Here is a 23,666-nt window from a genome sequence, read left to right on the forward strand (position 1 = left end):
TCTCCCATGGGGTGCAGGGCCCAAGCACTTGGGCCATCCTCCACTGCCTTCCCGGGCCACAGCAGAGAGCTGGCATGGAAGAGGGGCAACCGGGACAGAATCCGGTGCCCCGACCGGGACTAGAACCCGGATGTGGCGGCGCCGCAAGGGCGGAGGATTAGCCTAGTGAGCCCCGGTGCCGGCCCAGCTGTTCTAGCTTTTAATCCATCTTCCTGCTAATGCAATTGGGAAGGCAACGGATAATAGCACAGGTACTGGGGTCCCTGTTTACCCACATGGTAGACCTGGATGGACTTTCAACCTCATCGTTTCGGACTAGCCCAGTCCAGGTTGTTGTAGATATTTGAAGAGCGAATCTGCCAATGGAAAATTGCCCCCATCTCTCTCTCTCCCCTCGTCCCCTCCTTCCCCCACTACTTCTCTGTCACTCTGCCTTTCAAATAAATGAATAAGATAAAAATTAGAAGGAAATAATAAAACTATTATAAAATAAGAAAGCTAAGAGAAGAATGAATGCTTTCTTCTCCAGACAATTTCTATCTCCTTTTTATGAAGAGAGAATTATACTCTATTTATAGTATAATATATTTGAGAGGGACAGTATGAGAGAAAGGTCTTCCATCCATTGATTCATTCCCCAAATGGTCACTAAGGCTGGAGCTGGGCTGATTCAAAACCAGGAGCTTCTTCTGGGTCTCCCACATGGGTGCAGGGGCCCAAGCACTTGGGCCATCTTCTACTGATGTCCCAGGCTGTAAGTAGAAAGGTTAATGGGAAAAGGAGCAGGGTCATGAACTGGCACTCATATGGGATGCCAGTGCTGCGGGCAGAGAATTAACCTACTACGACACAGTGCTGGCCCCTGTATTCTTCCTTTTGTTGCGATTGTTTCTGTTGTTATTAATGTCATCAGTATCACTGTAATTTGGTTAGTCTTCCTGCCTTTTTCCCTCCAAAAATAAAGGTACTTTTCTATTAAAAAAAAAAAAAAACTTGACCAATAAACAAGTATTAAGGTTAAAAACCTTGGGGGAGTGGCACTGTGGGATAGCTGATCAAGCTGCCACCTTCCATCCCTTTGAGCACCAGTCTGAGTCCCAGCTTTTCTACTTCTGATCCAGCTCCCTGCTAATGCACCTGGGAAAGCAGAAGAAGATGACCTAAGTGCTTGGTCTCCTGCCCCCACATGGGAGACCTGGATAAAACTCAAATAAATCTTAAAACAAACTTTGGGGGGCTGGCGCTGTGGCGAAGTGGGTAAAACTGCCACCTGCAGTGCCAGCATCCCATATGGGCGCTGGTTTGAGTCCCTGCTGCTCATGTGGTCTCTCATTTGTGTCCCGACTGCTCTAGTCCCATCTACCTCCCTACTAATGGCCTGGGATAAACAGTGGAAGATGGCCCAAGTGTTTGGAAACCTGTCACCATGTGGAAGAATTGAATAAAGCGCTTGGCTTCTTATTTCTGCAGGGCCCAGCACTGGCGATTGAAGCCGTCTGAGGAGTGAACCAGGGTGGAAGATGTCTTTCTTTCTGCCCCACGCCCCCCCCCCCCCCGCGCTCTTTAAAAAACAACAAATACATCTTTAAAAAAGAATAACTACCAAACTTAAACTTACCTCCATTCCTCCTCCCAAGTAGTGCTATTAATTTTCTGTATATTCTGTCTTTTAAATGTGTATTATTAGTTTGCAGTTCTTTCATATGATTGGCATCCTGTTTTTGTTTGCTGGACTGGGGAAGATAAATAGGACAAACCAAGAGTTCAGGGGACTCTGTTGCAGTGGTAAAGGACACAATGAAAGGCAGAGATGTCATTTTTTTTAAAACCCCAAAGCTTGACTGACTGATTTAATTGAAAGGTAGAGTTAAAGAGAGAGAAAGATCTTCCATCTGCTGGTTTACTCCACAAATGGCCACAACATCCAGGGCTGGACCAGGCCTAAGCTAGGAGCTAGGAACTTCTTCTGGGTCTCCAATGTGGGTTCAGGGGCCCAAACATTTGGGCCATCTTCTGCTTTCCCAGGCCCATTAACAGGGAGCTAGATTGGAAGAGGAGCAGCTGGGACAGGAACTGGCGCCCATATGGGATGTCAGTTCTGCAGGCAGTGCCTTAACCCACTAAGCCACAGTGCCAGCCCTGAGATGTCACTTTCTGATGTGTGCATAAGTATAGATTTATTTCTTTTTTTAAATGAATATTAGCCATGTGCTGTTCAAAGAAAGTCATGATGTTTTTGAAAAAAATTTTTTTTATTAATTTTTTTTTTTTAATTTGAGAAGTAGAATTAGAGAGATCTTCCATCTGCTGGTCATTCCCCAAATGGCTGCATCGTTGGGAACTGGGCTGATCTGAACCAGGAGCCTCCTCCGGGTCTCCCTCTTGGGTGCAGGGGCCCAAGCACTGGGGCTACCTTCTACTGCTTTCCCAGGCCATAACAAAGAGATGGATCGGAAGAGGCGCAGACAGGATGCGAACTGGAGCCCATATGGGATACTGGCGCCATATGCAAAAGCTTAGCCCACTATGCTACAGCGCCAGTCCCTGAAAAGTTTATTTTGAAAGAGTGACATAGAAATGAGAGGGAGGGATCTTCATCAGCTGGTTCACTTCCCAAATGCCCACAAAGCCAAAGCTGGGCCAACAGAAACCTGGAGCCTGCAACTCAATCCAGAATTTCCTTGTGGGTGGCAGGATTTCAAGTTCTTGGGCCATCATGTGCTGCCTACTACATTAGTAGTAGTAAAGATCAATTAGTAAAGATCTCTTTATATCCAGTATTAAGAAATCAAAATTTTACACATTTACCACCTAAGTGTCTATTGTAAAATAAATAAAATTTTTAGGCATAGAAGTAAACTAAGAATTAAATACTTGAATTCTTTCAGCTCTTCAATCTGCTATGCAGGGATCAGTAAACTGTTTTTCACTTTCTGTTTCTGTAAATAAAGTTCTTTTGGGACATAGCCAAACCCGTTAGTTTGTGCATTGTCTACAGTGTGCTTCAACAGCAGAGTTTAATAATTGTGACAGAGACCATATGGCTTGCACTGCCAAAAATATTTACTGTCTTGTTCTTTGCAGGAAAAGTTTGCCGATTCCTAGGCTCTAGGAATGTATTAGATGAATTAATTTTCCATTATACTAATAAACATGGTCTAGAAAAAAATTGCTTTTCCGTAACTACTTTGAGCATGTTAAAGCATTAATTTTGCTTTAATTGAGCTATCTTTAAGGTCCTTTGTAAAATATTTTCTTTACTTGAGTCCTTATGTTTCCATTTTTGTTGGATGATAACTTGTCATTGTAAACAGTTCTTCCTGCCTGTGTCTGCATATGAAGTCTGTGTGTTATTGGAAAGTTGGATATGTTGTCAGGTTTGTGACAAAGCCATAATGATGGGAAATGCTCATCCTTGGGCATATACCATGTCCATATTTAGTTTGGCCAACTATATAAGGCCATAACAGTGATCTAGCTTTAGCAAATTAGAGTGGCTGATTCTGGAAATGTTTCTCATCTAACAATTACACATTCAGAATGTTTACCTGTCCTTGTCAGTGATTGAAGAGGGGCTATGGTCCATGGACTCTTGATTTTTCCCTTGGCTCTAATCCCAACTTTGGGGGCAGTGTTCAGACGATCCTGTGCTGCCTATAGAACCAATTTGTCCTCACAGCAAAGTAGTCTTCCCTAGCCATCATACATGATAATGTTTTTCTATTTCCCCAGTACTGTGCACATTTTTATGGTTACATGTTTTTCCCTAAGACAGATTGCTGTATTTTTCTGAACTTCCCCACATCCTGGCAAATACAGAACAATCAATAAACTGACACATCTTCAAAATGGGATATCATGCAATAGTTTTAAGAAAATAAATAATTAGGCCGGCGCCGTGGCTTAACAGGCTAATCCTCTGCCTTGCAGCGCCGGCACACGGGGTTCTAGTCCCGATTGGGGCACCGGATTCTATCCCGGTTGCCCCTCTTCCAGGCCAGCTCTCTGCTATGGCCCAGGAAGGCAGTGGAGGATGGCCCAAGTCCTTGGGCCCTGCACCCACATGGGAGACCAGGAGAAGCACCTGGCTCCTGGCTTGGGATCAGCGAGATGCGCCGGCTGCAGCGGCCATTGGAGGGTGAACCAACAGCAAAAAGGAAGACCTTTCTCTCTGTCTCTCTCTCACTGTCCACTCTGCCTGTTAAAAAATAATAATAATAATAATAATTAAGACTTGCAGGACTTACTGTTAAATTATAAAACGCAGTAAAATTAAAAACCAATAAAAAGGGCCGGCACCGTGGCTCAACAGGCTAATCCTCCGCCTTGCAGCACCGGCACACTGGGTTCTGGTCCCGGTCGGGGTGCCGGATTCTGTCCCGGTTGCCCCTCCTCCAGGCCAGCTCTCTGCTATGGCCCGGGAGTGCAGTGGAGGATGGCCCAAGTGCTTGGGCCCTGCACCCCATGGGAGACCAGGAGAAGCACCTGGCTCCTGGCTTGGGATCAGCGAGATGCGCCGGCTGCAGCGGCCATTGGGGGGTGAACCAACGGCAAAAAGGAAGACCTTTCTCTCTGTCACTCTCTCTCTCACTGTCCACTCTGCCTGTAAAAAATAAAATAAAATAAAAAAAATAAAAAGTTCAAGCAGCAGTGTTTCCATGCAGTATATAGATCAGCTGCCTATTCTTGCATAACAGTCTGTCAAAACTTAACTCTTCCACTTTGTTACATAGACTGAGTCATTTGGGTGGTTCACTGAAGTAACTCGACTTAGGTTAGGCTGTCACATGTTTGGGATGGTTTAGGATGGCTTTAGCTGGTACAACTTACCTTGCTTCTTATCTCATTCTCCAGTCCAGTCTTTATTTATTTTTATCACAGAGTTAGGGTTCCAGGACCAAGCTCAAAAGTGGCACTTTGTCACTTCAGTCAAACCACATTGGCCAGAGTGATTCAGAGGATTTGGCTATGTTCTGGGAGTGGGGAAATAGATGCCACTTCTTGATATATTTGCCAAAGGCATGGCCACAGAGATGCCATTATTTGAGGCACTCATTTTGAGGTAATCATACTTTTCTTGTGTCACCATCATGGGAAAGGTAAGAATTTCTGTATTTCCTCATGAGTATACAGAGAAAGAATAGAAGCATAACCAAGAAACCTATTAAAATGGCTACCTATTGAGTAAGGTATATAGGAATAGGAATATATATTTTTACATCATATTTAGTTTTGAAACATGTGAATGTATGTTTTTATATAGAAAATAATTTTCTACTTCTTTTCCTATATTCCCAAAAATAATTCGCTTTAAGTTCTTCCAATTCTTTAGTTAGGTGTCTGGTTTGTTTTAAAAAACAGATTTGACTACTTCCTTGTCTAGCCTGTTGGGAATGATCAGAATTCCTATCCTTATGCATCTATATTATTTCACTTTAAGTATAGGTATATATATTTGTTTATTTTTAAAGTCAGAGTTTCACATACACACACACACAGAGAATCTTCTGTCCTCTGGTTCACTGCCCAGATGGCCACAACAGCCAGTGATGGGCGATGCCAAAGCCAAGAGCCAGGAGCTTTATTCGGGTCTCCCACGTGGTTGGCAGGGGCCCAAGTACCTGGACCATCTCCCACTGCTTTTTCCAGGTCATTAGCACGGAGCAAGATTGGAAATGGAATAGCCAGAACACACACCGGCACCCATATGGGATGCCAGCATCTCAGGTGTCACCTTTACTCACTATGCCGCAACATTGGCCCCTGTGCCACAGCTTGGCAGCCCCTCCTTATTTCTTTCAGTGATGATAAACTGAATCATTATCATTTGATCATGTCTTTCTACACAAAACTCAGCACAAACATCTCTAATTCCAAATAAAAGGATGGTCTTACAGATTTTTAATCTTATTCAAATAAAACATGTAGGAGTGTCTTCTGTGTATCAGTCCTTGCTCTATCCATCATGACCCCACACAATAACCCTTAGTTGAGTCATCCCCAGTGACACAGCTGGCTTATGTGCTGCCCCTTCCACATCTGAGTTTGCTTTCTTTCCAGTTTGGGAGTTGCCTTTCTCCTCATGTCCTTGTGTCATTTTGCTTCTGCTCCTTACTTTTCCTTTGCCAGCTTCAAAGTACTTTATAAAAAATTGAAGAAGAGGGGGCGGTGCTGTGGCGCAGTGGGTTAATGCTCTGGCCTGAAGTGCCAGCATCCCATGTGGGCACCGGTTCAAGTCCTGACTGCTCCACTTCTTATCCAGCTCTCTGCTGTGGCCTGGGAGGACAGTGGAAGATGGCCCAAGTGCTTGGGCCCCTGCACTCACATGGGAGACCTGGGGGAAGCTCCTGGCTTCGGATCCGCTCAGCTCCAGCCGTTGCAGTCAATTAGGGAGTGAACCAGCGTATGGAATATCTCTCTCTCTCTCTCTCTCTCTCTCTCTCTCTCTCTCTTTCTCTGCCTCTCCGCCTCTCTTCTCTCTGTTTTACTGACTTTCAAATAAAAATAAATAAATCTTAAAAAAAAAAAAATTTGAAGCAATTGGGCTGGCGCCGTGGCTTAACAGGCTAATCCTCCGCCTTGCAGCACCGGTACACTGGGTTCTAGTCCGGGTTGGGGCGCCGGATTCTATCCCGGTTGCCCCTCTTCCAGGCCAGCTCTCTGCTATGGCCCGGGAGTGCAGTGGAGGATGGCCCAAGTCCTTGGGCCCTTGCACCCGCATGGGAGACCAGGAGAAGCACCTGGCTCCTGGCTTCAGATCAGCGCGATGTGCCAGCCGCAGCGGCCATTGGAGGGTGAACCAACAGCAAAGGAAGACCTTTCTCTCTCTCTCTCACTATCCACTCTGCCTGTAAAAAAAAAAAAGCAATTTAGAATAACTTGCTAAGGCCTTTTAATGAGCTGTTTATCATAGAGGTATCTTCTCAAGTAGCCCTGTAGTATGTTCAGTATTCTTTTGGAGCTACAGAATGGTTCTACTCTTTACTTTTATGTTTGAGTCTTCAGATTCCTATGTGGGAAAATATATCACTGTTAAATTATTGTCTCTTAACTGTTTTTATGACATTTTTAGCATGTCAGTGAAAAAGTAAAATTATTCAGATGTACTTTGTTCCACTGGTTCTTCAAGTTGTTTGGCTTTTTACATGGCTGGATTTCTTTCTTTCTTTTTTTTTTTTTTTTCTTTTTTTCTTTTTTTTTTTGGGACAGGGCAGAATGGACAGTGAGAGAGAGAGAGAGACAGAGAAAAAGGTCTTCCTTTGCTGTTGGTTCACCCTCCAATGGCCGCCGCGGCCGGCGCACCACGCTGATCCGAAGGCAGGAGCCAGGTGCTTCTCCTGGTCTCCCATGGGGTGCAGGGCCCAAGCACTTGGGCCATCCTCCACTGCACTCCCGCACCATAGCAGAGAGCTGGCCTGGAAGAGGGGCAACCGAGACAGAATCCGGCGCCCCGACCGGGACTAGAACCTGGTGTGCAGGCGCCGCAAGGCGGAGGATTAGCCTGTTGAGCCACGGCGCTGGCCCATGGCTGGATTTTGAAACCCCTGTGATTTTAGAAATGCATATTGTAGCATCTGAGGCTTGGATTTTAACCTGTGCGCCCATATACGTTCAAGCTCCTCTTAATGCAAGAGATACATTCTGGGAAATGCATCATTGGACCATTTTGTTATAGTGTATATCATGGGGATCAGCATGGCCTCTTGATGCAATTCAAAGACTATAGGGGCCCGGCGCTGTGGTGCAGCAGGTTACGCCCTGGCCTGAAGTGCCAGTATCCCATATGGGCACCGGTTCAAGTCCTAGCTGCTCCACTTCCTATCCAGCTCTCTGCTATGGCCTGGGAAAGCAGTAGAAGATGGTCCAAGTCCTTGGGCCCCTGCACCCGCGTGGGAGACCCAGAAGAAGCTCCTGGCTCCAGGCTTCAGATCGGCACAGCTCCAGCCATTGCAGCCAACTGGGGAGTGAAACAGTGGATGGAAGATCTCTCTCTGCCTCTCCTCTCTCTGTGTAACTCTGACTTTCGAATAATAAATAAAATAAAAAAGAAAGACTATAGTATGGACTACTCTTTTATAAGCAGTACACTCATAATAGTAAAAAGTATACTGTAGTTTATACATAGAGCAGCAACATAAGTCATTTATTATCATCAAGTATATTGAACAGGGCATAATTTTATGACGATCATTTGTTTTTATATAATTGTCAGTGCAGTTGGTTTGTATACACGAGGAGAGCCACAGATATTTGACTGATGTGTTGCGACAATGTTATGAATCGATAGACAATATTTTGTGGGTTTTTCTTAAGGAATTTTTCATCAACCTTATATTCCTTTTTTTTTTTTTTTGCTATTCTATGGAACCATCATCGTCATCTGTGTAGTTCATATTGCCTGAAATATCCTTATGCATGCAGCACATGGCTATATTCACAATAATCAAATAACAAATGCCGGTGACCTAAATTGTCAGTTACTGAGAATTTGCCCTCAGAATTGAGCTGAATCTTTGTGACAGAACTAAGAATTATTTTAATTTTCTGTGATCAAATACTTTATGGCTGATTTTTTGCCCAAGTAGTGATTTTTATTCGCTCAAGTCAGACTTGAGGAAAAGGAATTTCTTACTGATCTTTATCTAATAATCTCTGGTATTGAAAAGAGCTCAGGATGTGGTTGGGTCTTTCAATGTCTCAGGTAGAACGTAACATATCAATTTGTAAAAACTCAGAAATACAAATACCATAATACTGGTGATATAAAAGCATGTCACAGCCATCTTCCCACAGGGGTTTACTCCAGTCTTAGTCTGACTCCCACACAGTGGATTAAAATGCCTACTCCAGGGGTGGGCATTTGGCTTAGTAGTTAAGATGGGAGTTAGGATACCACCAGAGTACTTGGATTCAATTCCAGGCTTTGACTCATGACTCCAAATTCCTGCCAGTGTGCTTTTGGGAGGCAGTGGTGCTGGGTTCCTGCCACCCTTATAAGAGACCTGGATTGCGTTCCCAGCTCCTGACTTTGACATAGGCCCAGCCATTGTGGGCATTTAGAGACTGAACCAGGGGATAGGAGCTCTCTGCCTCTCAGATAAATTAGAGAAAAACATTGTTAATTCCTGCTTTGGAATGTACTCCTTACCCATCAACTAACTGAGCAACTGCTTATTTTCTTGTGTTGTAGACCACCTCGGATAGATCTCTCACCATTAAGTGTGCTCCTGCTTCCCAGCATCCAGCAAAATACCGTGGTACATTGTCCTGGGTGCTTTTTAAACTTAGCTTTTGGATCATTTCACCCACTGATAAATTATTGATAATATACCCATTTTCATAGAAAATGATGTTAATGTTAACTTGGACATGTTCATGTTCTGAGTTGAATTGTAAACCCAGATTTTGACACTAAGAACCCTGTTTTCTAATCATTATTGTGTACAAAGCACCTTCTTTATGTCTAGCACTCGTCTAGGTGTTACATCAAATCTTACAACTTTCCTCCTCTAGTAGGTCTTACCACTCATTTTATGTGTATTGAAAACCAGCCCCAGAGACGTGACATGATTTGCTAACATTTGTGTCAATTGTGAGTAATAGAATGAGGATTTGCACCTGATCTCTCAATCTGCATATCTTTTCCTGCTGTAATTTTTGTTTTTTTTTTTTTTAACTTTTTTTTTTTTTGACAGGCGGAGTGGACAGTGAGAGAGAGACAGAGAGAAAGGTCTTCCTTTTTGCCGTTGGTTCACCCTCCAATGGCCGCCGCGGTAGGCGCGCTGCAGCCGGCACACCGCGCTGATCCGATGGCAGGAGCCAGGTGCTTCTCCTGGTCTCCCATGGGGTGCAGGGCCCAAGCACGTGGGCCACCCTCCACTGCACTCCCGGGCCACAGCAGAGAGCTGGCCTGGAAGAGGGGCAACCGGGCCAGGATCGGTGCCCCGACTGGGACTAGAACCCGGTGTGCTGGCGCCGCAAGGCAGAGGATTAGCCTAGTGAGCCGTGGCGCCGGCCGCTCCTGCTGTAATTTTTGAAACAGGAGAATTGACACTTGTGTTACAGTTGTGTAGGTAATGAACCAGAGATAAGTTGTGTCAGTCTATATACAGAACTCAGGGTTGGGTTTAGCTCACTACTTAAGGTTTTGGTTGGTAAGACCATGCAGTTACTGGTTTACATTTTGACTGATGCAACTTTTGGATACTGCCAAGTGCTGAATGTTAAAACACATGTCACTCCTAAGCCCTCCTTGGGCCTTTGGCTCCTTTGCTGGTAAGGCAGGTGGTCTGAGAAAAGGCTTTCCCTAGGTTGTGGCACGCTGTGCACAACAGAGAGCAGTGCGAGACAACTGTCAATTTCTTCTTTCCCTTCTCCACCGCCCCCTCCAGAAAGCTGGGGCCCAGATGGAAGAGCTGGAAGCATGTCAGCTGTTCTGAAGGGCATTGAGAGAATACTGCCAGGGAGAAAAAGGCAAGCGCACCAGCATGTTAGTCTACTGATCAGACGGGGTGACCATACCCCTCACAAAGGAAATGTCCTGAACAGAGGGACTGAGAAGGACTGGCAGTGCTGCCTACATGGTTTTGTCAGAGATCTGTAATTTGGGAATGTTGTGTCATTGATTGATTTTCTTTACTCTTAGGTCTTTTTGTAAAACGTGGCCACTATAAACTGAAACATAAAAATAATATTTGGGGATATTTTTCTCATCAGTCCTGTGAATAAGCAAAGATGTGTTTTGTTGCCAGGGCTATGAACACTTTTGTGTGCTCTTTCTTTCTTTCTTTCTTTCTTTCTTTCTTTCTTTCTTTCTTTCTTTTTTTGGACAGAGTGGACAGTGAGAGAGACGGAGAGAGAAAGGTCTTCCTTTGCCATTGGTTCACCCTTCAATGGCCGCCGCGGCTGGCGCGCTGAGGCCGGCACACCGCGCTGATCCGATGGCAGGAGCCAGGTGCTTCTCCTGGTCTCCCATGCGGGTGCAGGGCCCAAGCATTTGGGTCATCCTCCACTGCCTTCCTGGGCCATAGCAAAGAGCTGGCCTGGAAGAGGGGCAACCAGGATAGAATCTGGTGCCCTAACCGGGACTAGAACCTGGTGTGCCGGCGCCGTAAGGCGGAGGATTAGCCTGTTAAGCCACGGGGCCGGCCCCCACTATTTATTTTTAAAGACTTATTTTATTTATTTGAAATGCAGAGTTACAGAGGGAGAGAGAGAGAGATCTATCAATCAATCTTCATCCACTGGTTCACTCCCCAAACTGTGAAAACTCCCGGGGCTGTGCCAGGCTGAAGTCAGGAGCCTTGGGCTTCACCCAGATATCCTGTGTGAATGGAAGGGCCCAAGTACTTGAGGCATCTCCTGCTTCTTTGTCAGGTACAATAGCAGGGAGTAGGATAAGAAGTGAAGCAACTGGGACTCTAACCTGTGCCCATATGGGAATCCACTGGCTTAATCTACTGCACCACAGCACTGGCTCCCAATGTGTACTATTTACATAGAAAACGTTACCTTGCTAAAAGGAACAGAGCTCAATTTAAAAGTGATTGTTTGGGGGCCGGCGCTGTGGCACTGCATTGCCAGCATCCCGTGTGGGCACCCATTTGGGTCCTGGATGCTCCACTTCCGATCCAGCTCTCTGCTATGGCCTGGGAAAGCAGTAGAAGATGGCCCAAGTCCTTGGGCCCCTGCACCCATATGGGAAGCCTGGAATAATATCATGGCTCTTGGCTTTGGATTGGTGCAGCTCCAGCCGTTGCGGCTGTCTGGGGAGTGATCAGCAGATAGAATATTGTCTCTCTCTCTCTCTCTGTCTGCCTCTGCCTCTCTGTAAGTCTGCCTTTCATATAAATAAATATGTTTAAAAAGTGATTGTGGTGGTCCTGGTTTTATTAGTAACCAAAATGTGTAACATTTTGCCTTTGATGGGGAAGAATAATTTCTTATAGATACTCATGTGGCTGTTGTTGTGCCCTAGAAGGTTAGGCCACCTCCTTTGAAGCCAACATCCCATATGGGCACCAGTTAGTGTCTGATTGCTCCATTTCCAATGCAGCTCCTTGGTGGTAGCCAAGGAAAAGGAGTGAAAGATAGATCAGTGTTTAGGCCCCTGCCACCCTCGTGGGAGACCCAGATGAAGCTCCTGGCTCCTAGCTTCAGCCCACCCAGCGCTTGGTGTGGGGGCTATCTAGGGAGTAAACCAGTGGATTAGCAGATACAAAGAAGATCGTTTCTTCCCCTACTCTTCTGTAACTTTCAAGTAAACAAATTACCTAGTTTAAAAAAAAAAATCACTCTTCAGTATGAAGTCTTACTCATGTTCATGCAGACCTAATTCTAATGTCATTAGTTAGGTTTGATTTGTCTAATTTTTCCTCCTGGAATTTTGTTGCTGTTTAGTATTATCAACCTGCTGCTTGTCGTTGATCCTGTAGTTGAAGTAGCTATGTTTAATTTAGAATCAGTTCTGCTTTTCATCGATTTGAACAATATACATCATAAATGAAATTTCTATGCATGATGTTATAGATTGACTTCATCTCTTTTGAGAGTTGAGACATAAAGATACAGTATTTCATCATGATAAGTAATTTATAAACAACTAATTACATTTCTATTTCTGTGCCATGCAGTTGAGGTCTACAGGTTAGATTTTTTCCCCCTGCTGATTTGCTGCGTTAATAAGGAGAAGCCTTTGCAATTTTTAACCTTTCTCAGCCACCATCTAAACTGTTAACTGTTAGTTCATATACCCCTTGACCTGTCCCTTTGTTCTAGTGTCAGGTTGACAAAACAGAGTACCACAAACCGGGTGGCTGAAGATAATAGAAGTTTATTTTCTCACAGTTTAGTCATTCAAAAGCCTAACATAATGGTGTGGGCAGGGCTGAGTCTTTCTGCAGACCTCAGTGGCGAGGCTCTGTTCCATAGTTCTCCTAGGCGCTGGCGGTGCTATCAGCAGTGCTCCTTGGTTTGCAGAAGCATCACTTCAGTGAGTGCCTCTGTCACCAAGTGTTGGTCTCTCTCAATGATTCTCTTCTCTTCTTCGTTAAGGATGACATTTACATTCACTTTGGATTTAAAGCCCACACAGATAATCCAATGTGATCTCTCCTATGGAGAACCTCCCCTAGTTATGTCTTCAGACACCATTTTCCTGTATAAGATAACAGCCACAGTCCCAGATGTTAGGACATGGACGTATTTTGTTGACACTAAGTGTCTGCTTAACTTGTCGTTATTCTAGAACAGTATGTTAGTATTTCAGTTTGTCACTATTTTTATTCTGTTATAAAAAAGCATGACCTTCGTTTCTTTTATTCTCTGTAGTTGGTCCTGAGAAAAGGGTGCCAGCAATGCCTGGGTCACCTGTGGAAGTGAAGATACAGTCAAGATCCTCACCTCCTACCATGCCACCCCTTCCACCAGTCAATCCTGGAGGACCGCGACCGATGTCCTTTACTCCTACAGCATGTGAGAACTCTTAATTGCTTGGGTTTATGGCTCAGGTTGCTATTTGAATCTAGGTGACTAACTTCTCTTAAGTCTTGCAGATACACTATTCATTTTGAAATGCTATTAAAATATGTGGATAGATGAACATAAATGTATCTCGTTGTTTCTTATTTTTACTGCCCAGGTAAGTGCTGCAGTAGTTAAGATACCAGTTAAGACACCCTCAATTCCATATCAGAGGATCTGGGTTCGAGTCCAAGCTCTACTCTAGGTTCTGATTTCCTCCTAATGGACACCCTGGGACATAACAGGGGATGGCTCAAGTGGTTGGGTTCCTGCTAACCATTTATAGACCTGGATTGAGTTGTAGCCTTCCCCCCCCCCCCCCCGCCCAACTTTAGCGTTCTGGCTGATGTGGTCTTGTGGGAGTAAACTAGCAGATAGGAGTTCACACACTCACCCAGTATTTTTCTCTTCCTTTCAAAGAAATAAAATAAATATTAAGAAATTGCATTTTCTATCTGAGAATAGTACTTACCTATTTAGAAGACTAAATATTTTATTTTCATGCTATTTAGCTGCTATTATTTCTTAGAGTCGAACAACGTCAATTTGAATTTCTGTACTGATTTATAAGGTTCAAGATTCGTTTCTTAGGGGTTGGTATTGTGGCATAGCAGGTAAAGCTGCTGCCTGCGACACCAGAATCTCATATAGGCACCAGTTTGAGTCTTGGTTACTCCACTCAAATCCAGCTCCCTGCTAATGGCCTGAGAAAAAGAACAGAAGACGGCCCAAGTGATTGGGCATCTGCTATCCACGTGAGAGACCTGGATGAAGCTCCTGGCTCCTGGCTTTGACCTGGCACAGCACCAGCTATTGTGAACATCTCTGGGGAATAAACTAACAGATGGAAGATTCTCTCTCTCTCTCTCATCTTCTCTCTGTAACTCTGATGTTCACAATAAATAAATACGTATTTTAAAAAGTATATTTTTCGGCCGGCGCCACGGCTCACTAGGCTAATCCTCCGCCTGTGGCGCCAGCACCCCGGGTTCTAGTCCTGGTTGGGGCACTGGATTCTGTCCCGGTTGCTGCTCTTCCAGTCCAGCTCTCTGCTGTGGCCCGGGAAGGCCGTGGAGGATGGCCCAGGTCCTTGGGCCCTGCACCCGCATGGGAGACCAGGAGGAAGCACCTGGCTCCTGGCTTCGGATCAGCGCAATGCGCCGGCCATAGTGGCCACTTGGGATGAACCAACAGAAAAAGGAAGACGTTTCTCTCTCTCTCTCTCTCTCTCTCTCACTCTCTCACTCTCTCACTCTCACTAACTCTGCCTGTCAGAAATTTTTTTTTTAAAAAGTATATATTTCCTAGAATTATAAAACTACTTCTAAAACTGTTCTATGGCTATCATGGAAATGTTTTTACAAAAGAGAATGTAATGTCCTAAGAATACCATAACAGAATGGGTAACGTTTATTTTCTCTCAGTTCTGTAGTTTAGAAATTGAAGAGAAAGGTGTTGGTTTCTTAAGCCTTTTTCCTTGCCCTACACACATCACCAGTGTGTCTCTTCCTCTACTTAGAAAGGCATTAATGAGTTTGGAATAGGACTACTCACTGGAGCTCATTTCACCTGGGTTCTTTAAAGTCTCTGCCTGCAAGTACAGTCACATTGTAAGGTACAAGGGGTTAGGACATCAAGATGAAGTTTCAAAAGGGCACAGTTTAAAAAAAAAAAATATCATGTTTCAGTGAGGATGTATGAAGCAACTTGAATACTCACACATTGGTGGTTGGAGTATCATTTGGCACAGCCACTTTTTCTTTTCCTTCCTTTCTTCGTTTCTTCCTTATTATTTCTTTGAACCTAGAGTTAGAACGAGAGACAGAGTGGTATCCCTCTGCTGGTTCACTCCCCACATGGTCCCAACACCCAGCGCTGCTCCAGGCTGGAGTCAGGAGCTTCATCCAGACCTCCCAGTTGGTGACAGGGGCCTAAGCACCCAGACCATCTTCCATTGCTTCCCTGAGCATATTACCAGAGAGCTGGATGAGAAATGGAGCAACCAGGACACAAACCAGTACCCATATGGGATCTGGCTTGCAGGTGATAGCTTAATCCACTCCACCAAAATGGTACCGCTGGCATAACTACTTCCAGTATGCACTACTGCTGAATTTTCACTTACCCTGTGACTCAGCAATTTAAGTCTGGTGTACATATTCTAAAAAGATGCCAATTTAAAACTTAGACAAACACAAGCACACACAAACACACACTTGTTCAGGGACAAGTTCATAGAAAAAAAATTAAGTAATTTGAGAGGCAGAACAAGAAAGAAACACAGAGAGAGTTCCTATCTCCTGGTTTTCTCTCCAAATGCCCATGACATCGCAGGCTGTACTAGGCCAAAGTCAGGAATTGGAGGCTCAGTGTTAGTATCCTGTGTGGGTGACAGAGACAAAAACACTTGATCCAAACAAGGAATGTCTTGCTGCCTCCTGTGGTGCACACCAGTAGGAAGCTAGAATCAGGAGCAGAAATGGGACATTGGCGGGCGCTGCGGCTCAATAGGCTAATCCTCCGCCTGCGGCGCCAGTACCCTGGGTTCTAGTCCCGGTCAGGGCACCGGATTCTGTCCCAGTTGTCCCTCTTCCAGGCCAGCTTTCTGCTGTGGCCTGGGAAGGCAGTGGAGGATGGCCCAAGTGTTTGGGCCCTGCACCCGCATGGGAGACCAGGAGAAGCACCTGGCTCCTGGCTTCGGATCAGCGAGATGCGCCGGCCGCAGTGGCCACTGGGGAGGTGAACCAATGGCAAAGGAAGACCCTTCTCTCTGTCTCTCTCTCTCACTGTCTAATTCTACCTGTCAAATAAAAAAATAAATGAATAAAATAAGTCTTTTAAAAAAAATAATTGTAGAAGAAGTAGATTCTGTCCACTCTGCCACCAAAAAAAAAAAAAAAAAAGAAGAAAAAAAGAAAGAAAAAGAAATGGGACATGAACCATGTACATAGGCAACACAAGGATGATTGATAAAATTCCCATGGGCATCCCTGTAGATGCAGTAGCAGCAGGTTCAGATAAAGTGCTCATATATGGGCAGTGTCTGAGGTGAAACTTTCACTCAGTTTGTGAAACATGCATATTAGGGAAACAATGTATATATTGCAAATTTCTAACAACAATAAGCTTTTTTTTTTTTTTTTGGTAGGATTCATTGATTTATTTGTTTATTGAAAGGCAGATGACATAAGAGGGAGAGAAAAGTCTTCCATCTGCTGATTCTGCTGATTCAGTCGACTGCCTACAATAGCCTGGGCTGAGCCAGGGCAAAGCCAAAAGCCCAGAACTCCACCAGTTTGTCCCTTGTGGGTGACAGAGTTCCAGGTACTGGGCCATCATCTGCTGCCTTCCTTGGTACATTAGCAGGAAGCTGGATCAACAGCAGAGTGGCCAGGCCAGTGTTGTTGTTCAGCGGGTTAAAGCCCCAACCTGTAGTGCTGACATCCTGGTTTGAGTTCCAGAAGCTCCACTTTTTTTTTTTTTTTTTTTGACAGGCAGAGTGGACAGTGAGAGAGAGAGACAGAGAGAAAGGTCTTCCTTTTCCGTTGGTTCACCCCCCATTGACCGCTGCAGCCGGAGCAGGGCGCTGATCCCAAGGCAGGAGCCAGGGGCTTCTCCTGGTCTCCCATGGGGTACAGGACCCAAGCACTTGGGCCATCCTCCACTGCACTCCCTGGCCACAGCAGAGAGCTGGCCTGGAAGAGGAGCAAACGGGACAGAATCTGGCGCCCTGACTGGGACTAGAACCCAGTGTGCCGGCGCCACAGGCAGAGGATTAGCCTATTGAGCCACGGCGCCGGCCAAGCAGCTCCACTTCTAATGCAGCTCCTTGCTAATGTTCCCGGGAAAGCAGTGGAAGACAGCCCAAGCCCTTGGGCCCCAGCATCATGTGAGACACCCAGAAGAAGCTCCTGGCTTCAGGCTCCAGATCGGATCAGCTGTAGCCATTGTGGCCATTTGGGAGTGAACCAGCAGGTGGAATTCCTCTGTTTGTCTCTACCTCTCTCTGTAGCTCTTTCAAATAAATAAAATAAGGCTGGCACTGTGGCTCACTTGGTTAATCCCCCTCCTGTGGTGCCGGCATCCCATATGGGCAATGCTTCTAGTCCCCGTTGCTCCTCTTCTAGTTCAGCTCTCTGCTGTGGCCAGGGAAGGCAGTGAGGATGGCCTAAGTGCTTGGGCCCTGGCTACCGCTTAGGGGGTGGGGAGAAGCTCCTGGCTTCAGATTGGCATAGCCCAGCCATGGCATCCATTTGTTTGGTGAACCAACGGAAGGAAGACCTTTGTCTCTCTCTCTCACTAACTCTACCTGTCAAATAAAAAAATAAATGAATAAAATAAGTCTTTTAAAAAAAAATAATTGTAGAAGAAGTAGATTTGCCAGCACTTGAACTGACATTTCCACATGGGATGCTAGGGCCCCAAGCATTGTCATAACCTGGTGTGTCTCATGCCCACCCCAAACTTACCTTAATTATATTCTTTCATCCATTTTTGAAGTCCCTTTGTATAGAATGAAGAAGAGTTCCAGATAAAGTTCCATGAAAGGTTGGCCTAGGAGCAAGGAACAGGTAGTCATATGACACTGACTGGCTTAGAGAAAGCAGAACAGAAATGGGAAATTGATAAGATTGTTAGGCAGAATACAAATAACTGTCAGCTTCCTAATCTAGGTGAAAATTTAATGATTGTACTCTTTAATCCTTGCTCATTATTTGTATTGTGTCCTATTTCTATACATTTAACATAAATAAATTATTTGTGAGAAATGATAGAGACAGAAAGCTCCCTTATGTTGTTTCACTCCCTAAATGCCAGCGACAGCCAGGGCTGAGCCAGGCTAAAACCAGGACCAGTATTTCAATCCATTCCTTCTTGTGGGAGGCAAGGAATCATCAATAGTTGATTCATGCCTACTGACTCCTGGTGTACAAATTTAAATGGATGCTGGAATCAGCAGTGGAGCTTGGACTTAAACCCATGCACTTTTGTATGGTTGATGACTGCCAGGGCAAACACCCTCCCCGCTTTTTTTAGATACTGTTTCACTTTCTTAGTTTTTCAAGCCTGAATATGATTAAATGAAATCCTGGTGTACACCTAGATACTAGGTAATTTTTTTTCACTGTTCAATGACAAAGGAGGTTTTACTTAATGCCAGCAAGAACATAGCTTCCTGATTATTTTCCAAGTTGAAACTACCAAGAAAGGACTATTAAGAACAACAGGAGTGAAGGTGTTTATCATAGCAGTTAAAACTCTACTTGGGACACCTACTTCCCCATATCATAGTGACTAGATTCAGGTGCCATCTCTCTCTCTCTTTCTTTCTTTTTTTTTTTTTTAAAGATCTATTTATTTGAGTGGCAGGGTTACAGAGAGAAAGGTTTTCGCTCTGGTGGTTCACTCCCCAAATGGCCACAACTCTAGGAGCTGGATCGATCTGAAGTCAGGAGCTTCTTTCAGGTTTCCCACATGGGTGCAGGGGCCCAAGCACTTGGGCTGTCCTCTGCAGTGTTCCCAGGTCATTAGCCAGGAGCTGAACCAGAAGTGGTACAGCCAGGAATTGAACTGGCAATCACGTAGGATATGGACTCTTCAGGTGGAGGTGTAAACTGCTGTGCCACAGCTCTGCTCCCAACCATCTCTGCTCCTGATTACAGCTTCCTGCTGATTGCAGACAGTAGATGATGGCTCAAGTATAAAGTTCCTGTGACTCTTGTTGGAGACCTGAATTGAGTTCCTCGCTTGCACCTTCATCCTGGTCAAGCCACAGTTGTTGTGGGCATTTGGGAAGTGAACCAGTGGATAGGAGATTTCTCCCTCCCCCTCCCCTCCCCCTCCCTCTCCCCCTCCCCCTCTCCCTCTCAAATCAATAGATTAAATATATTTAAAAATTAAAGAAGTAGGAAAACCATAATTAGCCACATGTATTAGAATTTTTTAAAAAAGATGTATTTTACTTAAACGTCACAGTTACACAAAGAGAAGGAGAGGCTTACAGAGAGAAAGGTCCTCCATCTACTGGTTCACTCCCCATTGCCTGCAAGTGAAGCAGCCAGGACTCAAACCGGCACCCACGGGATGCCAGCACAGCAGGCAGCGGCTTTACCTGCTATGCTACAGCGCCAGCCTCTGTATTATAATTTTAATAAAAATATAGAATTATTGGCTCATGGAAATTAGACAGTGCTTTATTGAACGACCAAGAAATTGGCAGTGTTAATCTAGCAGCATATAAACTGACTGATGAACTTGAGTTTCTGAATGGTCATTAAATCTATAGTCTTTGATAATTTGGGTTAAGACCCTGAAATTAGGAAGAAGATGTAATAAAAAATGGGCAAGACTGTCCACTCAGTGGATAGACAGCTCAAGCTCTCCTTGTTGAAGGCAGTTTTTGTCAAAGCTGCCCAGCCCTGCCTGTAGGACCCCTGGAGTGACAAGTGCCTTCTCTATGCTGAAGAGCACTTTTGTTTTAACTTTGCTCTGTTACATTGTTATCTTTATTTTTTTGACAGTTTGTCTCATAGCAATCCTGCTCAAAACAGAAATGGAGTTTTTGTTGCTCTTTTTTAACTTGGTGGTTTACAAAATTCAAATAAGGAGAGAGCAGAGGTCCTCCTGCTTCTTAGTTAAACTGGATCTTTCATTTTGACTTTCTTTTAGTAAGCAATGGAATCAACCATTCTCCTCCAACCCTGAATGGTGCCCCATCACCACCACAGAGATACAGCAATGGTCCTGCTTCTTCCACATCATCTGCCCTAACTAATCAACAGTTGCCAGCCACTTGTGGAGCTCGGCAGCTCAGCAAGCTCAAACGCTTTCTTACCACCCTGCAACAGTTTGGGAATGACATCTCGCCAGAGATTGGGGAGAAGGTGCGGACTCTTGTACTAGCACTGGTGGTAAGTATGGAATTTCTGCTGTTGACAGCTGGCTTGGATCTAAACTCTGTTGGATTGTAATCTTTATCAAGAAGGAAAACTATGCTTACCTTATTGCTGAAGGTACTGATAAAATTCCAGGAAGCAGCTTTAGTTTGTTTGTTTGTTTTAAGAGAAGATTTATTTATTTGAAAGCAGATCTTACATCTGCTAGTTCACTCCCCAAATGGCTCCTACAGCCAGGGCTGGGCCAGGCCAAAGCCAAGAGCCTAAAACTCGATCCAGTTCTCCCAGCTGGGTGCTAGGGGCCCAGGTACTTGGGCCATTAATAGGGATCTGGATCAGAAGCAGAGTAACTGGGACTTGGACCAGCACTCCAATAAGGGGTACTGGCATCTCGGCTACGGGTTAACCTGCTGTGCCACAACACTGGACCCTGGATTTTTTTTTTTTTTTTTTTTTTTTGACATGCAGAGTGGATAGTGAAAGAGAGAGAAACAGAGAGAAAGATCTTCCTTTTTGCCGTTGGTTCACCCCCCAATGGCCGCTGCGGCCGGCGCATCTCGCTGATCCGAAGCCAGGAGCCAGGTGCTTCTCCTGGTCTCCCATGGGATGCAGGGCCCAAGGACCCAGGCCATCCTCCACTGTCCTCCCGGGCCATAGCAGAGAGCTGGCCTGGAAGAGGGGCAACCGAGGTAGAATCCGGCACCCCAACCGGGACTAGAACCCGGTGTGCCGGTGCTGCAAGGTGGAGGATTAGCCCGTTAAGCCACTGCGCCGGCCTGAATTTTTTTTTTTTTAAAGAATTATTTTATTTATTTGAAAGACAGAGTTACAGAGAGAGGTAGAGCCAGAGAGAGGTCTTCCATTCCATTGGTTCACTCCCCAAATGACCACAACGAAGCCAGGATCCAGGAGCTTTTTCTAGGTCTCCTATGCAGTTGCAGGGGCCCAAGGACTTGGGCCATCCTCCACTGCTTCCCTAGGCCATAGCAGAGAGCTGGATGGGAAGTGGAGCAGCTGGGACTTGAACCGGTGCCCATATGGGATGTTGGCGCTGCAAGCCAGGGCTTTAACCCGCTGCGCCACAGCACCAGCCCCCTGAATTTGTCTTAAAATTGGTTTCAACAAGCTTTCTGGGGTCCAACCAAGTTAATTCTAGGGTTTGTAATTTAATGTATTCAGCACTAAGACATAGTTTCCCTACCATGCAGATTAGAGTACCAGCAAGCTTAATTTTCAAAATAATAATTTATGAAACTACAAGTTTCGTGGTTTAAGTAAATTTTATCAATTGTATTTCATTGCTCTACTCCTTATGCATATGTAGTTTCTGTAGAATTTTCAAGATAACACATAGTTTTTCTTTCCGTATTGAGCATGGTAAGGCTGTGATAGAAAGGAATGGTTTTCTGATATTAACAGCCAAAAAGGATATTACTCTCAGTGTTTATAAGGAAAGTACTGCCAGTTCCCAATGTTTATAAATTAGATTTTTCAAGATGTACCTCCAGTAACAGCATCCTGTACATCTGTCTCCATATGTGTTAAAAAGATGCATCACAATAACACCCTGCTTGATGTGCCATCCAGGGACCCCTGGAATTCCCCTGATATCCTTTCTAGGTGTCCAAAACATCCAGACCATGTTCATAGAAAAAATAAGATGTTACTGGCCTTTATTTTCCTCTTATTAAGCATATATGGTAGAATATTCTAGGGACATGCTGTGGGATATTGTGACAGATTAATGCAGAAGTGGTGGATTCTGTCTTTTAATTGACTAGCTAATATGGATTTGCGACACTGTAAAATAGTGTCCTTCTTACTACCTTTCTTTTGGGAAATTGTTTTGTATTGTTTTGTTGTTTTAAGATGTTATTTTAACATGTAAGGGTTATTTTGAAATGGGTTAATTTTTTAAATTTTTAGATCTAATACAGTGAATATCAATTGATACAATATATATAACTTACATGGAATCTGGGTCCAAAAAGTTGAAGAGCTACTTCCTTAGAAGATGTCTCAGTCTAGAAACGGACACAGTGGTTAAAGTGCTATTTGGGATCTTGTATCTACATCTAAGTCATAGGTTTGAGTCATAGCTCCATCCTCAATTCCAGTTTCTGCTGTTGTGCACACTGGGGGGCACCAGGTGATGCCTCAGATGATTGATTGCTGCCACCCTGAAGGGGTGGATTTATTTTCTGGATTCCAGTTTTGCCCTGGCTGAGCATTAGCTTGAACATTTGCAGAGTGAACCAGTGCATGGGAAGTTGGACTTGGCCTCTGGTCTCACTTCCTCTTTTTCTCTCTCTGAAATAGATAAAATTAATATTTTAAACAGAAAGAAACATCTTTTGTGAACTTTGAAGCAAATGTTTTTATTTATTCTCCTTAGCAGACGGGCTGAGATGCATTCCTTGTTTAAAGGCTGGACTCTTGTTGCAGCCATCTGGGGAGTGAACCAGCAGGTGGAAGATCTTCCCTCTCTAACTCTGCATTTCAAATAAAAGCAAAGAAAAGGATAGATCCAAGAGAAGTGCTAATAACTTCTGCGAGTGATTAAAACTTGCTTAGGGGAATTTGCCCATTTGAAATTGTTCTGAAAGGCTACTAGGTCATTTAAAGGTAGATGACACCGATTGTTCTTTTTGTTTGGTTTTAGCTTCCATTTAGAAACCATGGGAAAGCTAGCTTCAGGTGGATAGCAAATACTATTAAGTTGGCATTTTGGGCTGAGTTAGGATCTGTTCTACAGAAAACATTGTAAACTTGATTCTCTGGCCCTGATGGGCCTTTGATGAACCCTCCAATTCGAGGTGGACCTCAGTGCCTCTCTTCATGAGAGGTGAGGAAGGCAGTGCCCTGCTCTGGCCCAGGCCACCAAGCACAGGAGCTTAGCTTTCAAGTGGGGCCAAATTTCCTTTATAAAGGAAATAGGATTTCATTCACCTTTGAGGGAGGATTGAGTTAGTGACAGTCCTCTGGCATTTTTTTTTCCCTTGTGATTTGAAAGGGTTCAGCACTGTGACATAGTGTCCGGTTTTGAAAATAAACAATGTTATTTGTCTTTTCAGAACTCAACAGTGACAATTGAAGAATTCCATTGTAAGCTCCAAGAGGCCACAAACTTTCCTCTTCGTCCTTTTGTGATTCCATTTCTCAAGGTAATTCTAAGAGATAGCTACTGAGTTTAACTTCATTTTCTCTAGATGTACTGATACCTGTTCTAGGATCTCAATCAAGGCAGTT

At 44.5% G+C, this 23,666-nt stretch overlaps 1 protein-coding gene across 4 annotated transcripts in view; it reads left to right on the top strand.

Annotated features, from left to right (window-relative positions):
• CBFA2T2 (CBFA2/RUNX1 partner transcriptional co-repressor 2) overlaps positions 1-23,666 on the top strand; it is a 117,441-nt gene that overhangs the window by 66,259 nt on the left and 27,516 nt on the right. For all 4 annotated transcript variants that reach the window (XM_062204036.1, XM_062204037.1, XM_062204039.1 and 1 more), the window contains exons 2-4: positions 13,330-13,473; positions 20,191-20,432; positions 23,492-23,581. In XM_062204036.1, the coding sequence (XP_062060020.1) occupies positions 13,330-13,473; positions 20,191-20,432; positions 23,492-23,581 (476 nt within the window). The remainder of the gene's footprint in view (positions 1-13,329; positions 13,474-20,190; positions 20,433-23,491; positions 23,582-23,666) is intronic.

Source organism: Lepus europaeus, chromosome 10 (assembly GCF_033115175.1).
Source record: "Lepus europaeus isolate LE1 chromosome 10, mLepTim1.pri, whole genome shotgun sequence".
NCBI lineage: Eukaryota > Metazoa > Chordata > Mammalia > Lagomorpha > Leporidae > Lepus > Lepus europaeus.